The sequence below is a fragment of the Schistocerca gregaria genome, chromosome 5, assembly GCF_023897955.1.
Source record: "Schistocerca gregaria isolate iqSchGreg1 chromosome 5, iqSchGreg1.2, whole genome shotgun sequence".
In the NCBI taxonomy this organism is placed as follows: Eukaryota; Metazoa; Arthropoda; class Insecta; order Orthoptera; family Acrididae; genus Schistocerca; species Schistocerca gregaria.
In genome coordinates, this window is record NC_064924.1 from 354,056,735 (window position 1) to 354,073,367 (window position 16,633).

At 38.6% G+C, this 16,633-nt stretch overlaps 1 protein-coding gene across 1 annotated transcript in view; it reads left to right on the plus strand.

Moving 5' to 3' along the window:
• The window catches only part of LOC126273341 (dynein axonemal heavy chain 10), a 1,458,287-nt gene extending 1,445,160 nt beyond the window's left edge, over nt 1-13,127 (plus strand). The window contains exons 155-156 of the mRNA XM_049976887.1: nt 2,946-3,108; nt 12,954-13,127. Coding sequence (XP_049832844.1) covers nt 2,946-3,092 — 147 coding nt within the window. The 3' untranslated portion in view covers nt 3,093-3,108; nt 12,954-13,127. The remainder of the gene's footprint in view (nt 1-2,945; nt 3,109-12,953) is intronic.
• Nucleotides 13,128-16,633: the final 3,506 nt, after the last annotated feature.

The following is a 16,633-nucleotide window of genomic DNA, read 5'->3' on the forward strand; positions in this document are numbered from 1 at the left end:
GAATGCCTAATGGGATGTTGACTAACCATCGTGCCATCCTCTGCCTCATAGCTTAATGCAGATGCAGTATGGAGGGGATTGTAGTCAGTACATCACTCTTTCAACTATTGAGCCAACTTCCCAGACCGTGGAGCCATAATTTCTCTTTCAAGTAGCTCTTCAGTTGGCATCACGAAGCTGATTGCATCCAATACCAGTCCTCCCACCAAGAAAGCATCCTTGGCAGTACTGGGAATCAAACCTGGCTCCTCTACATGGCAGCCATCTACGCTAGCAAACTGAATCAGATGCCATCCTAAAGTCAAGTAACATGGAATCAACCTAGACACCAATGTTGCAGCACTAGGGATCTCACTGATGAAGAGAGGGAGATGAGTTTTGCACGATCTCTATGGAAGCCATGTTGATTTTGTACAGCAGTTTTTAATTCTTCAATAATGTCACAATATTTGAACATCAAATGCGTTCCTTCATTCTATGACAGATTGATTTCAGCAATATAGACCAATAATTACACGCATCTGTTCAATAACCCTTCTTGAAAACAGGAATGACTTGCACTCTTTTGCCAGTAACTAGGTATCTTTTGTTACTCCAACGAACTACAGTAAACTACTGCCAAAAAGGAAGCAAGTCCTTTTGCATTATCCCTGTAGAATTTCACAGGCTCATCTAATCCACATGCTTTTCCACTATTAAGCATTCCCAGTTGCTTTTATATACTGCAGTCATTTAGCTTAATATCTTCCATTTCAGCATTTGTGCGAAGATTGAAATAAGAAAGTGTATTATGATGATCTGTGGTGAAACAATCTAAGAAGGGCAATCTAGTATTTTTGCCTTCTCTCTGTCACCTTCTGTTTTAGAGTCAGTATGGTTACAGAGTAACACAACACATTATTTTGAACCACTTACTGACTTCATAAAAGACCAAAATTTCTTAAAGTTTTTAGTCACCTTCAAATGCAAAATTTTACTTTCAGATTCATTGAACGCTTCTCGTGTTGCTCTCCTTATGCTCATTTTTACTTGGCTCAAATGTTGTTTGTCAATCTGCTTTTGTAGCAGCTTTCTGTCTCAGTTATTGAATCACAGTCAGTCTTTCTTATCCCTTGAAACATTGCTCAGCACATACTGGTCTAAAGCATCTTGAACAGTGGTTTTAAATTTTATCCATTTGTACTGTACACTTTGTTCTCAGAAAACTGAATAATTGATGCTGACCAATCAAATACTCTTCAATTTGTATCTTGTCACTCAAACTAAGCTAAAATATTTTCGTACCTTTTTCTACATTTATTTGTAGTCACTGATGTTGATGTTACCTAGTACCCCATTAGTGAAATCACCTACATCACATCTTCACCTCACTGTTGCTACTTCAGCACACTCCACCAAACAGAGTTCCCACTGTCAACATGAACATTTGCATACGCAACATAATTCACTTTACTTACTCAAATATTCAGCACTAAAATAAAAGTGGTCATACTGTAAATATGATGACAAAGATTTTCCAAATGTTTTTAAATGTTGGGAAGTTTGTTATGAAATTTAATTCCCTTGTGTTAAGTAATTTTCTGACAGCAGGATGACTTGGTATGTTTCATATGTAAGTTTCTTTTTCCTTCATATTTGGTGTTAATGATCAAGAACATGGCAGATTTTTTAAGTCTGCTTTCCTTAACAATTAAATTTAATTTAAACAATGTAAGAGTTTCCATTATCTAGATAACGAGGTAGAGGAGAAATATGAAACTTCCTAGCAGATTAAAACTGTGTGCCCGACTGAGACTCAAACTCGGGACCTTTGGCTTTCATGGGAAAGTGCTCTACCATCTGAGCTACTGAAGCACGAGTCACGCCTGGTACTCGCAGCTTTACTTATGCCAGTATCTCATCTCCTACCTTCCAAACTTTACAGAAGCTCTCCTGTGAACCTTGCAGAACTAGTCTCGGTTGGGCACACAGTTTTAATCTTCCAGGAAGTTTCATATCAGCGCACACTCCGCTGCAGAGTGAAAATCTCATTCTAGAGGAGAAATGCTTTAGACTTCAGAGAGGGGATTGCATCCACTCATGATTCTGATGACCATTTCACAACTTGAAAGTACTAATAGCTGTATTTTAATTACCCAAAATATGATTCCATATTTGAGATGAGAATTAAATTAGGCATGATAAGCACTTTTTACTGTTTTCTCACTACAAGAGGATTTTAGATGAATTATTTAGGTAACTAGCAGCAATCTTCAACAAACTGATTTCTGTTAATGCCACTTCCAAATTATCAAACAATATTAATGAAAATTAGATAGGAATGAATATTGTACACTTAAAAGTATGTCTGTAACATATAACATCCAAATTTTGACTGTGTGAAAATCACAGTTGATTGGTCGAATCTTCTTATTGCCTAGTTCGTTTTCAAGAGACTGGTTGCCTTTACTGATAACAGCAGGCTCAGTGCCTTACACAAAAGTGTACAGTATGCTCAACACTTTGTAGGACACTGTTCCACTTACAGCAGTCTTCTTTATTGACTATTATTGCAATTTAAATACACAGTTCATTCTCAAGCACAATCCAGTCAGTAAATCCAAAGGAAATTACAACTACAACCACGAAAATAATGGATACATTAACATCAGTTGTGGTTGTGAACATAGCTGCATATACCAAAACAAACAGGATGCCCTTCAAACAATATATACGAGTTGTGGATGTTTTCTTCATAGGCGGTGCTGTTATAGACTCAAGAATAAGCTAGGTATGAGTCACTGTCACTATTTACTCTTCTCCATTTCCAATTCCTTGTTGGTTATTGTCACCTGTGGCATAAATATTCCTTGATTACTGTTTTTTAAGTAATGTTTTCCCCTGTTTTTCAACTTCCCAATTTATTTGGTTGCAAGATATTACCTACAAGCTATTAATTTTTACAGAATACATTTAAAACACCTGTGTATACAACTCCACAACGGAGAAATGCCATGGGTGTTGGACTTGTCTTTGAAGCAGCCCTTGCAACGGATGAACATGAATCTCACTGGGTACTGCAGGGTGTATGCCTTACTCTGAACACTGATTAACTGCATTACCTATAAGGTATGTCATTTACCCTTTATGCTTTGTTGTGAGTACATTATATTGATAAATACATACACTAATTTTAATAATTGAATAAAGGCTACGAGTCGTGTTAACTCATTCATTTTATTACGGTACACCATATATTTTATTTCACACTTCTTGGGGTGTTTTTTACTGATATTACCTCTCTCTCTCTCTCTCTCTCTCTCTCTCTCTCTCTCTCTGTCTGTGTGTGTGTGTGTGTGTGTGTGTGTGTGTGTGTAAATGCTGTATTAATCAAATGATGTATTTATGTCAATGAAAACTGTCAGTTTCTGAAAATATAATGTAACCGGATAGATGAAAAAATCTACTCACCAACTGGTGGTGACAGAAGACACACGTATAAAGTTTAAGGAAACCTGCACACTTTTGGAGCCAATGGTTTCTTCTGGCAAAATGGTTGAAGGAGAAGCAAGAGGGATGAAGGAAAAGGACTGGCAAGGTTTAGAAAATGTCAAGAGTTTGGAAAAGTTGGCCAGGTCCACAGTAGAGGAGACTTACTGAATGGGATGAGAAGGAAAGACAGACTGTTGGGGATGTCAACAGTCAGTCTTTTCTTCTTATGCCATCCAGTTCTCCCCTGACAAAAAGTTCTGGGTAATTTTTCCAAACTCTCCCCATTCCCTAAAACTCACCTTCACCCTTCTTCCATCCTCCTGAACCCTTCTACCAGAAGAAGGAACCAATGGCTCCAAAGGCTTGCAAATTTTCTTAACCTTTATATATGTGTGTTCTCCTGTTGCCACTTGGTGGATAGATTTTTTATCTATCCAGTTACATTAAATGCTATATTTAGTTTGATGATGATATATATGTTACCAAGGGCAGCAAAATTCAATGTTCCAGCAGCAACTGATTAGCATTGCTGCTGGTGGCAGCACACTGACGGCACATCACAAACTGGCAAACAAGACAGGGCATGTGAGATTATGTAAATGAAACACAAGACTGTTCTACAGAATCTAATTGAAGCTACCACCATACTTGGCTGTGTTATTACTGTGATTACATGGCTGTCTGTAATGCAGTTGATAACAACTGACACCAAAAGTTCCATTAACATTTCATCACCCTGTCTTCCTTGCCCAATTTTCCCCAACTCATGGATCAGCTCAAGCTATGCACTCTGCCTACCACTGCCATTCTCAGTAGTATCACTCTCTCACTGCTAGAGATATTACTGCGGTTATTCTTCATGTCTGACTGTACCTCTTAACACAAATCATCAACCAAAATATTGCATTAGACTCATTAAAGATTATCCCAGGAAATATCCGCACATCTCTTCAAACCCTGATAAGGCATCAGTTTTCAGAAGGTATGCTGAAATAAGAACTACCACAACTTTTTCACTAACAGTTTTAATTAGCAGTTCAAGAACACGGTCATTAGTATAGTGCCATTACCCTTTACTCAAGCAACTCTCTAAATGATAACTTTGATACTGTTGTTGTGTTGTATCTTGCTATGAAATTATCAATAGCCTTGCTGTAAGTAAAACTAATTCACTCACTCTCATAGATCCTAATGATGAAACTGGACCATACAAATGAGTTGCAGCTAGGTAGTCAGTCAGAAACACAAGATGGATTTTATTGTGCAGAGCCATATTGCAATTATTAGTATTGCTACAATTGTGGAAATTTATGAGGAGGTATTAGATGACCTTGGGAGAGTCAGAATTGAAAGTAAAATTTTTCATCAATACCAAAGCACTTATTAAGTTCATGCAAAGTATTGAGCATTTCCTATCATCTTCATACACTGTGTATCATTGTCATGGCCTAATTTCCACTGAGGAAGTATGAAGTTTTTCCAATTATTGTTGATATCTTCTCACTATATTTTCTGCTTCCCTCACCCAATGGCCTTCTCCATATCTAATCATACTATGTGTTCTGCACTCCCTAAAATGACCATACACTAAATCCCTGTATGGTCTGCTGATTTCAGTTTTGTATATATCTCATTACTTATTTAATCACTGTGTTTTAACTTTTCAGAGCACCAGTTAGTTTCATCTCTAAGTGGCGTGCATTGTTGCTGTTCTTTATCAGTCCTGATAACAGAGCTGTTCTACATGCCCACCTATTTTAATGATAGTGTTTTTTCTGCTGCATTTATTACACATCTCTTGGTACCATTTCATTAGTTTACCAAGCTCTTGGAAGTGTCATCATTTCTTTTGTCAAATATTCTTCCAAGGCAGATTTTTAAGTTCCTTCAATCTGTATAGCTGTCTATATTTCAGATGCTTTCACTTTAACTCCTTGAATTTCAACTGGTATTTCATTAGTACCTGATTAAATCACAACAGAATAATTTTATCAGCTCTTAACTTTATATCTGGTTCTTTCTTTAACCAAAATATAATCAGTCCCTTATGTTTTTTGATTACCTGATGTGTACTGTGTTACTTTCATCTCACACGATTCACAAAAAGTGTATTCACAATGAATACTCCATGTCCAGCATAAATTCTATCAATCTTCTTCCTCTATCATTTCCTATTTTCACCTATGACTGCATTGCAGTCTACCAGTATGATTAAATTCTCACCACATTTGACATATTACACGAATTAATTGATACTGTCATACCCTTTTTCATTATCATTGTCATCTGCATCCATGGTCTGTTGTCTACCTATTTAATTTCTCTATCAACATTCTTTACGTTTGCTGCAGATAACCCTTTACTCTATTGCCAGTTTTCTTACCACTACTGCTCTAGCATAATTTGATCTAGTATGAATAAGCTTGTGATACCAACATCAAAAATCTCAACAAATGTTAAAATAGCTGTATTCACCCTTTTAATTTCTACATTTAGTAAATTAAAGCCTGCAGCACACACTAGTGAGTGGTTTTCTGTCTTGACTGACAGCTGAGCGCAGCCTTTTGTTCGCTGCAGCACTAGTAGGGGAAGGATGGTCCTCTCTTTTACACCCTAGAACCCCGTAACCAATTCGACAGCAGGCTGAGTGGACAAGGAGGCACCCTGGAAAGACTGGAATGAGAAAAGTCCCTGCTTCTACCTGAGATCTCAAGGGTCACATACTACTGCTCTGCCCACTAGACCACCACAGCCAATGTTTCTCCCTTCAAATTTTCTAATTTACCACATTACCTTGTCTTTCAAACATTTCATACACTTACCCTGTTAGTGTTCTTGTACTGCTTGATAGCTCTGCCTTGGTATTCGCACCTGGAGATCTGAATGTGGAAAGACGTTACTTTTGGAATATTTTACCTAAGAAGCAGCCATCCAGACACTTTTTGCTGAGAACTGCCTGCATTAAAATAGTTTCTCACCCCTTACAGGTATTGTTGGTGTTGATGTTGTTGTGGTCTTCAGTCCAGAGACAGGTTTAATGCAGCTCTCCATGTTACTCTATTCTGTGCAAGCTTCTTCATCTCCAGGTACCTACTGCAACCAACATCCTTCTGAATCTGCTTAGTGTATTCATCTCTTGGTCTTCCTCTATGATTTTTACCCTCCACGCTGCCCTCCAATACTAAATTGGTGATCCCTTGATGCCTTAGAATGTGTCCTACCAACTTATCCCATCTTCTAGTCAAGTTGTGCCACAAATTCCTCTTCTCTCCAATTCTATTCAGTAAGCCCTCATTAGTTATGTGATCTACACATCTTATCTTCAGCAGTCTTCTGTAGCACCACATTTCGAAAGCTTCTATTTTCTTCTTGTCTAAACTATTTATTATGCATATTTCACTTCCATACAGGGCTACACTCCATACAAATACTTTCAGAAAAGACTTCCTGACACTTAAATCTATACTCGAAGTTAACAAACTCCTCTTATTCAGAAACGCTTTCCTTGCTACTGCCAGTCTACATTTTATATCCTTTCTACTTCGACCATCATCAGTTATGTTGCTCCCCAAATAGCAAAACTCATCTACTACTTTAAGTGTCTCATTTCCTATCCTAATTCTCTCAGGATCCCCTGATTTAATTCAAATATATCCCATCATACTCAATATATAGATTGAATAACATCAGGGATAGGCTGCAACCCTGTCTCACTCCCTTCTCAACCACCGCTTCCCTTTCATGCCCTTTGACTCTTCTAACCGCAATCTGGTTTCTGCACAAATTGTAAATAGCATTTCACTCCCTGTATTTGACCCCCCACCACCTTCAAAATTTCAGAGTATTCCAGTCAACATTGTCAAAAGCTTTCTCTAAGTCCACAAATGCTAGAAATGTAGGTTTGCCTTTCCTTAGTCTATCTTCTAAGATAAGGCATAGGAGCAGTACTGCCTCACACATGTTCCAACATTTCTATGATATCCAAACTGATTTTCCCCGACACTGGCTTCTACTTGTTTGTCCATTCATCTGTAAAGAATTTGTGTTAGAATTTTCAAGCGTTGACTTAGTAAACTGATACTTCAGTAATTTTCACACTTGTCAACACCTGCTTTCTTTGGGATTGGAATTATTATATTCTTCTTGAAGTCTGAGGGTATTTTTCCTGTCTCATACATCTTGCTCACCAGATGGTAGAGTTTTGTCATGGCTGGCTCTCCCAAGAGTATCAGTAGTTCCAAAGGAATGTTCTCTACTACCGGGGCCTTGTTTTGACTTAGGTCTTTCTGTGCTCTGTCAAACTCTTCATGCAGTATCATATCTTCCAGCTTATCTTCATCTATGTCCTCTTCCATTTTCACGATATTGCCCTCGAGTACATCACCCTTCCACCTTTCTGCTTTCCCTTCTTTGCTTAGTACTGGTTTTCCATCTCAGTCCTTGATATTCATATAAGTGGTTCTCTTTTCTCCAAAGGTCTCTTTAATTTTCCTGTAGGTAGTATCTATCTTACTCCTAGTGAGATAAGCCTCTACATCCTTACATTTATCCTCTAGCCATCCCTGCTTAGCCATTTTGCACTTCCTGTCGATCTCATTTTTGAGACGTTTGTATTCATTTTTGCCTGCTGCATTTACTGCATTTTTATATTTTCTCCTTTCATCAATTAAATTCAATATATCTTCTGTTACCCAAGGATTTCCACAAGCCCTCATCTTTTCACCTACTTGATACTCTGCTGCCTTCACTTTTTCATCTCTCAAAGCTACCCATTCTTTCTATACTCCATTTCTTTCCCTTGTTCTTGTCAATCATTCCTTAATACTCTCTCTGAAACTCTCTACAACCTCTGATTCTTTCAGTTTATCCAGGTTCCATCTTCTTAAATTCCTGCCTATCTGTACCTTCCAGTGCCTCCAGGCTTCTTCCATGTATACAACCTCCTTTCATGATTCTTAAACCAAATGTTAGCTATGACTCAGTTTTGCTCTGTGCAAAATTCTACCAGGCGCTTCCTGTTTCATTCCTTACCCCCATTCCATATTCACCTACTACTTTTCCTTCTCTTACTTTTCCTGCTACCAAATTCCATTCCCCCATAACTATTAAAATTTCATCTCCCTTCACTATCTGAATAATTTCTTTTATCTCATCATACATTTCTTCGATCTCTTCTTCATCTGCAGAGCTAGTTGGCATATACAGGGTGGTCCACTGATTGTGACCGGGCCAAATATCTCACGAAATAAGCGTCAAACAAAAAAATTACAAAGAACGAAACTTGTCTAGCTTGAAGGAGGAAACCAGATGGGGCTATGGTTGGCCCGCTAGATGGCGCTGCCATAGGTCAAATGGATATCAATTGTATTTCTTTAAAATAGGAATCCCCATTTTTTATAACATATTCGAGTAGTACGTAAAGAAATATTAGTGTTTTACTTGGACCACTTTGTGATAGATGGCACAGCAATAATCACAAACATGTGGCTCACTATTTTAGATGAGCAGTTGGTAACAGGTAGGTTTTTTAAAATTATGATACGGAACATAGGTACGTTTGAACATTTTGTTTCGGTTGTTCCAATGTGATACCCAATGCATGCTGTTACAGCATTATTACCTGCAAATACCAAATTAATGCACTAAATGCTCAAAATGATGTCTGTCAATCTCAATGCATTTGGCAATATGTGTATCGACATTCCTCTCAACAGCGAGTAGTTCGCCTTCGGTAATGTTCGCACATGCATTGACAATGCGCTGATGCATGTTTTCAGGCGTTGTCGGTGGATCATGATAGCAAATATCCTTCAACTTTCCGCACAGAAAGAAATCCGGGGACGTCAGATCCAGTGAATGTGGGCCATCATATGGTGCTTCGACGACCAATCCCCCTGTCCTGAAATACACTACTCAGTACCGCTCCAACCACATTCGAGCTACGTGCCAGACATACATCATGTTGGAAGTACATCGCCATTCTGTCATCCAGTGAAACATCTTGTAGTAACATCGGTAGAACATTACATAGGAAATTCGCATACATTGCACCATTAAGATTGCCATCGATAAAATGGAGTGCAATTATCCTTGCTGAACCTACATTAACCCACCAAGGTCGCTGATGTTTCACTTGTCACAGCCATCATGGATTTTCCGTTGCCCAATAGTGCATATTATGCCGGTTTACATTGCCGCTGTTGGCGAATGGTGCTTCGTCGCTAAATAGAACGCGTGCAAAAAAATCTGTCATCGTCCCATAATTTCCCTTGTGCCCAGTGGCAGAGCTGCACACGACGTTCAAAGTCGTCGCCATGCAATTCCTGTTGCATAGAAATATGGTACAGGTGCAATCAATGTTGATGTAGCACTCTCAACACCGACATTTTGAGATTCCCAATTCTCGCGCAATTTGTTTGCTACTGATGTGCAGATTGCCACGACAGCAGCTAAAACACCTACTTTGGCATCATCATTTGTTGCAGGTCATTGTTTTCATGTGGCTGAACACTTCCTGTTTCCTTAAATAACGTAAATATCCAGCGAATGGTCCGGAAACTAGGATGATGTCATCCAGGACACCGAGCAGCATTCATAGCACACGCCCGTTGGCATTTTGATCACAACAGCTATAAATCAACACGATATTGACTTTTCTGTAATTGGTAAACGGTTCATTTTAAGATGGTTAATGCATCACGAAGCAAAAACCATCCATACTGGCGGAATGTTACTTGATACCACGTACTTACAAGTTTGACTATTACAGCGCCATCTATCACAAACCGAAAAAAGTGGTCCAAGTTAAACATTCACATTTCTTTACTTACTACACAAATACGTGATAAAAAATCGGGGTTCCTATTTTTAAAAAAACGCAGTTGATATCCATTTGACCTATGGCAGCGCCATCTAGTGCGCCAACCATAGCGCCATATGGTTTCCCCCTTCAAGCTAGATGACAGTATCTGCTTTCACTGCTAAAGGCCACAGTGCTTTTATTGCAAAAGACCACAGCATGCCATTCCACCTTTCAGGTGATGCTCTGATGGCACCACTTAAGTGTGCCTGTTGATGCTGTGACATGAGTGGGAGATGGGCTAGAGGTGTGCATGCCTGTATTCCCTCTACTAATAATCAATTCGCAAGAGTTTGTGTTGAAATATTATGCTCTCAAGTCCTCTAGCTGTGCTGTGGTAGCAGAATGATCTGCAACTGCTGCCCTTACAATAAGATGCTCCTGGCAGGCATCTGTGTTGCATGTATGTCAAGAACCTCGTCTACAGGTTTGAGAATGTTCATGTGACCATTGATACCAGCATCATTTCACAACTAATGCAGCATATCCAATCTGTGTGGCAATTCCTCAAAATAACAATCCCAGAACTCAGAAGGCCACAATTTGAGCCCTTTCAAAATCACTCACCTGGCTATGGGAAGCACAAGTGCACTTATCTGGCACAGTTACCTGCTTGCTTCACTCACTCGCACCACACTGAGCCTTCTGGCTGAAAGCATTCCCTATTAAAGACAAAGATGGCTATGCCATTATGTGTTCCGTTGGAGGACAACATTCAAACCATTATTAATACTTCCACTATCCTCAGGTGGCATATGCTGTCAATGGACCGTAAGTGAAGGCATTATCCTAGGTGTACTAATTATTTATTTTTTCCTGGTACTATATTATTAATTTTTGTTTGGGTTTCATACCTACATCAGTAAAAATGGAACCCTTAATACGAGGTGTGATTAGAAAGTTTTAAGAATGGGCCTGTAATTGTACAATGGTGGTACTTACATGCTACTGTGATGCATCTCCTTCAAAATAGTCCCCTTCTGACTGGTCACACTGACTCCAATGGTGTTTCCACTTTTGGAAACATTTCAGGAAATTTTTTTAAGGACGCTCTCCTTGTTTGCCTGGATGTCATCAATCGAGTCAAACTGCTTCCCTTTCAGTGAAAATTTCAATTTAGCAAACAGGTAGAAGTCTGCAGTGGTCAAATCATGGGAATTTGGCGGTTGTGGAAGCACAGGAATTCTCAATTTGGTCAAAAATTCAACAACGCAGAAGGCCGATGAGCCGGAGCATTGTCATGGTGTAGTACCCAGCTCCTGTTTTTCCACATTGCAGACCTTTTCTTTCACACCTTTTCGTGCAAACGCTCAAGGACACGTTTTTTAGTATTCTTGGTCAACTGCCTGTCCTCCAGGGGTAAATTCATGATGCACAATACTGGTAGAATAAAAAAAAAATGAACAACATTGTCTTCATCTTCGACCAACTTTGCTGTGCTTTTTTCGGTTGTGGTGAACCTGGAGTCTTCCACTGTGAAGACTGCATTTTGGTTTCAGGATCATATCTATATACCCACAATTCATCCCCTGTAATTACCCTATTTAACAAATCTGGGTCATTTTTAGTCCGATTAATCAGTTCTTGGCACACTTCAAGTCGATATTGTCTCTGTTCACTTGACAACATTTTTGGAATGAATTTTCCAGAAACTCAACACATGTTCATATCTTCAGTTAAAATTGACTGAACTGCATAGAAACTTAAATCAAGGTCATCAGCCATCTTCCTTATTGTAAGTCTACGATCAGAGCGCACAAAGTTGGGATCTTTCACAACACTTTCAAACGTTTTTGAGGTGGAAGAACGGCTGGGCTGTGGTTCACCTTCAAATGATTCGTAACTATCTTTAAATCTGTTGAGCCAGACAAAAACATTTGACTGGCTCTTATAATTATCTCCAAAAGCTGTTTTTAATAGTTCGTAAGTCTCAGAAGCTGATTTCCTGGTTTTAAAACAAAATTTCACACAAATTCATTGCTCCATTTTTACATTCATTTTCATGTGGACAAAATCTGGCAACAAGCCCTAACAGACCCACACTCAACCAGCTTCCACAACAAACTGAATTAAGGAAACAGAGTTTCCCATCAGAGGGCGTTCAAGGACAAGGCAACAACTCACTCCCCACACTCCATGTACCGGCCCGCCAAACCAGAAAGCAGTAGCGGATCCATTCTTAAAACTTTCCAATCACACCTCGTACATCACTTTGTTGTCCATCTGTTAAGACCCCTTTTTCTCAGGAATGGGTAGATGTATCGAGTTGAAATTTATGTCTCATACAAAGATCTACAGTCTACTGGCAGTGTAAAAAATGTAAGCTTCTAAGTCAAGACGTGGCCATTTACGTAAAATATTTTGATACTCACAAACTCACTCATCAGAATCTATAGAAGAAATATATTAAAAAATAAAGTTTCTACAGAACCCTCAGTGTGAGAGTCCTACTTGCACTTATCCAATTTTTTTCTAATCTATTTCACTTTACAACGAATTCTCAGATGCTGGGATGACTCAAGTCATACATAACATATGTTCTCCATTAATTTTGTGCACATGTATGCTACTTATTTTTTAAAATGGACAAAATCACCAATATTTTAATTTCTTTGTTTTGCAGGTTGCATTTAGGGTGTGTTACAGAAGATGCACCAATTCCTACTACATAAGAAACAATTCTTTTTCATAATTTGTTTAATGTTGTATTATATTGTGAAGTATATCTTATAAAATATGAGATATTTTTGTAAGTGCTTTTGTTAATAAATAAATAAATATTTCTTTTAGCTTCAATTAACACTTTTGGTAAACCTAAGTTAATGTACGAGGTACTTTCCCTGATGCTTTAACTTCAGAAGTTTAGTGCTGTGAAGTTGAAATTTGTTACTGTTGGCAAAGTGGCTGGAAAGTTATAATAAATTCTGTAACAGTAATTTTACTTTTTACACTAATGAAAAAGACAACACCTGGTGCTGAACTAGCACACAAATCCAGAACCTTGCCTTTAGCAGCCAATGGTTGTACCAACTGAGCTCTCCAGGTGCAGCTATGACTTGCCCTCACAACTTCACTTCTGCCAGTACCAGTGTTGAATCTCAACTTCATCTTTCCAGTTTAGGTGACTGATGAGTGGGGTGATGTAGAGATTTTAGCATATAGTCTACTCCTCTCAAGAAGCACCAAGTTGTCCATGGAGCTTAACTTCCCTATATCGTGGTCTGATGACCATCAACATTGTCACACATCCTCACTCCAAGAAATAATGTGGAGAGGTTTGGAATGTAACCCAGGAAACTGGCGTAAATATCGGGGATCAGTAAGAGTATACCAGCGTATCTCCTTCCCTTGCCCGCCAAATTTGGCAATGAAAATTTCTTCCACCCCAGTGGGTTTTAACTACTTCAGTAGTGCTCAACTACAATAGTGCACATTAGTAATCTAAGCTTCTTACACACATGGGCTACAGTAGCTTATCCAAATGGGTTCCATTTAATCATTATCATGCTGTTTAATATTTACAGAGAGGTCTGACACACCTTTTACTCATGGAACTATCAATAATCTGAGATGTACTTATGGCCACATCAATTGGAAGCTATCGCCTTTTGCATCTCCAGTGAATGTCTATGGCGTAACAGGGCCATGGTCCTTAGCCTACACAGACCTTGCTCTCACTTCCCTCTGAACAGTCATTGGTCAGGAACTGCTAACCACTTTTGCTACAGCTTACTACTTAAAACAGAATCTGTAGTGCTAAGAATCCTGAAATATTCATCACCACTTCAAAAAGTCAAACCTTTTCAGTTCTGCAATAATTTTTCCTACCCAACACCAAAAGGCAATCAGGCCCTTTTGCACCTAATGAAAAGAAAATTATTGTGCAAACAGCTCAGGTGTTGGGCACCTTCCTTATAAAACTGTAACCCCCAAATAATATGTATAAATTTACACAGAACTTTTTACCTGATGACTGATGTAGGTACCCCCTTGTGATTATGAATGTGACAGTTGCTGCTACAGTCCTCAAAACTACATAAATACATTAACATAAAATGAAGATTAGAACTCTATGTCAAAATTTAGCTCTAATATAAAATATATAATCAGGTACTTTAAGTTGTTTAAGATAAATCAAATATTTGTCTCAGTGGGTGGAAATTATGTGAGGGAGTACTTTTAAGAAATTTTAATCACTGGACCAATTGCCTACTGAGCCATTCCACATGATCTACATCTACAGACATACTTAATAAGCCAGTGTATGGTGCACAGTGGAGGGCTACTTGCACCATTACTGATCCACTCGCAAACAGAGTGAGTGAAAAGTGGCTGTCTATATGCATCTGTACAAGCTCTAATTTCTTTATCTTAAGAGCCACATTTCCTCAAAATTCTCCCAATAAACCAAAGTCGACCATTTGCCTTCCCTACTACCATCAATATAAACTCATTCCATTTCAGATCACTTTGCAACGTTAGAAGTGCCTCTGTCAGGAAGCTCACTACCAATGCTGTATTCAAACATTAAAGGATTGTTTTTTGCACTTACCTGTATTAATTTTCATTTTACTACTACATACAGAAAAAACTGCTGCTCATCACATCAACCACAAATTTTGTCTAAATCATCAATGATGCCACAATCATCAGTAAACAGCTGCTGATTGCTGCTCAACCTGTCCATCATATAATTTTTGTGTACAGAGAACAAGAGTGACACTATCACACTTCCCTGCAGCACTCCTGACACTCCTCTTGTCTCTGACGAACACTTCCTGTCAAGGACAATGTACTGGGTTCTATTACATAAGAAGTCTTTGACGCACTCACTCTGGGACTCTAATCTGTATGCTTGGACCTTTGTAACAGTCAGCAATGTGATACTGAGTCAAACACTTTCTGGGAATCTGGAATATGGACTCTACTTGTTGCCCTTCATCAATGATTCAAAGGTATCACATGAAATGGGCACGCCGAGTTTCACATGACCGATGCTTTATAAATCCAGTTGATACGTGGACAGAAGCTCTTCTGTCTCTAGGGAGTTTACTGTATTTGAAATGAGAATATGTTGAATTCTGCATCAAACTTATGTTAAGGGTATTGGTCTGAAGTTTTGCAGGCGCATTCTTTTACTCTCCTTATATACAGGAATCACAAGCACTTTTTCTTGATGCTTAGCACTTTGCATTGGGCGAGTGATTTGTAATAAATGCAAGCTACATAAAGGGCCAATGCCATAGAGTGCTAATTGTAAAACCAAATTCGGATACCATTTGACCTGGCAACTTTCATTTCAACTCATTCAGCTAGCTGTTTCTCTATGCCAAGGATGCCTATTACTATGTCTTCCATAGGGAGTCTGTGAGACAGTCAAACAATGATATGTTTGCACGATCCTCTGGCATGAACGATTCTGTAAATACAAAATTTAAAACTTCCTTTTGCTGTGTTCTATTTCCACATGAGATTGGTCAATGAGTGACTAGATAGAAGCCTTTGACCCAATTGACAATTTTACGTAGGAGCAGAATCTTCTTGGGTTCTCGGCAAGATCTTTTGGTAAGGTATGATGGTAGATGTAGCTGTATGCTTCGCACACCGGTCTTTTTACAGACACACAAATTTTACTAATTTTTTCCTGGTGTTATTTGTGCGTTCTTTTGTGAACAGAGTTTGCAACAATCTCTGCTTTCTCAGCAATTTCAAAATTTTGTCGTTTCTGCCCTTCATCTGCTTAATCAGTGCATACTTCTCCAGGGTACAATTTTCCGTGTGTTTAAACGTCACCCATAGCACCCCTATATCCATCATACTGGAACTAAATGATGACAACTCATTTTCTAAGTTGGATGCTAACAATTACTTAACTGCTCTTACTAGCAAAAACTCGCCCCTAACTTTCTTGATTGATTTATTAACTTTAGTAACCATTGTCGCTATGATGACATCACGATCACTAATCCCTTTTTTTATATTGACACTGTCAATATGGTCTGGCCCGTTTGTAACTACAAGATCTAAAATATTTCCATTGCAAGTGGGCTGCTGAACTAGCTGTTTGAAACAGTTTTTGGAAAACGTAAAAATACTTCATAAGACTGCCTGTCCACACCATCGGCAATGGCATATCAGTCTATATTGGTAGGTTACTGTCACCTCTAACTAATATTGCATTGTTTGGTTATTTACAGTACAACTAAGTGACCTCAAAATTTTGACCCTTCAAATAAGTGCTCGAAAAAAGACTGATATACCTAGTTTTATATATCATATACAAGACAAGGGATATATTTCCAG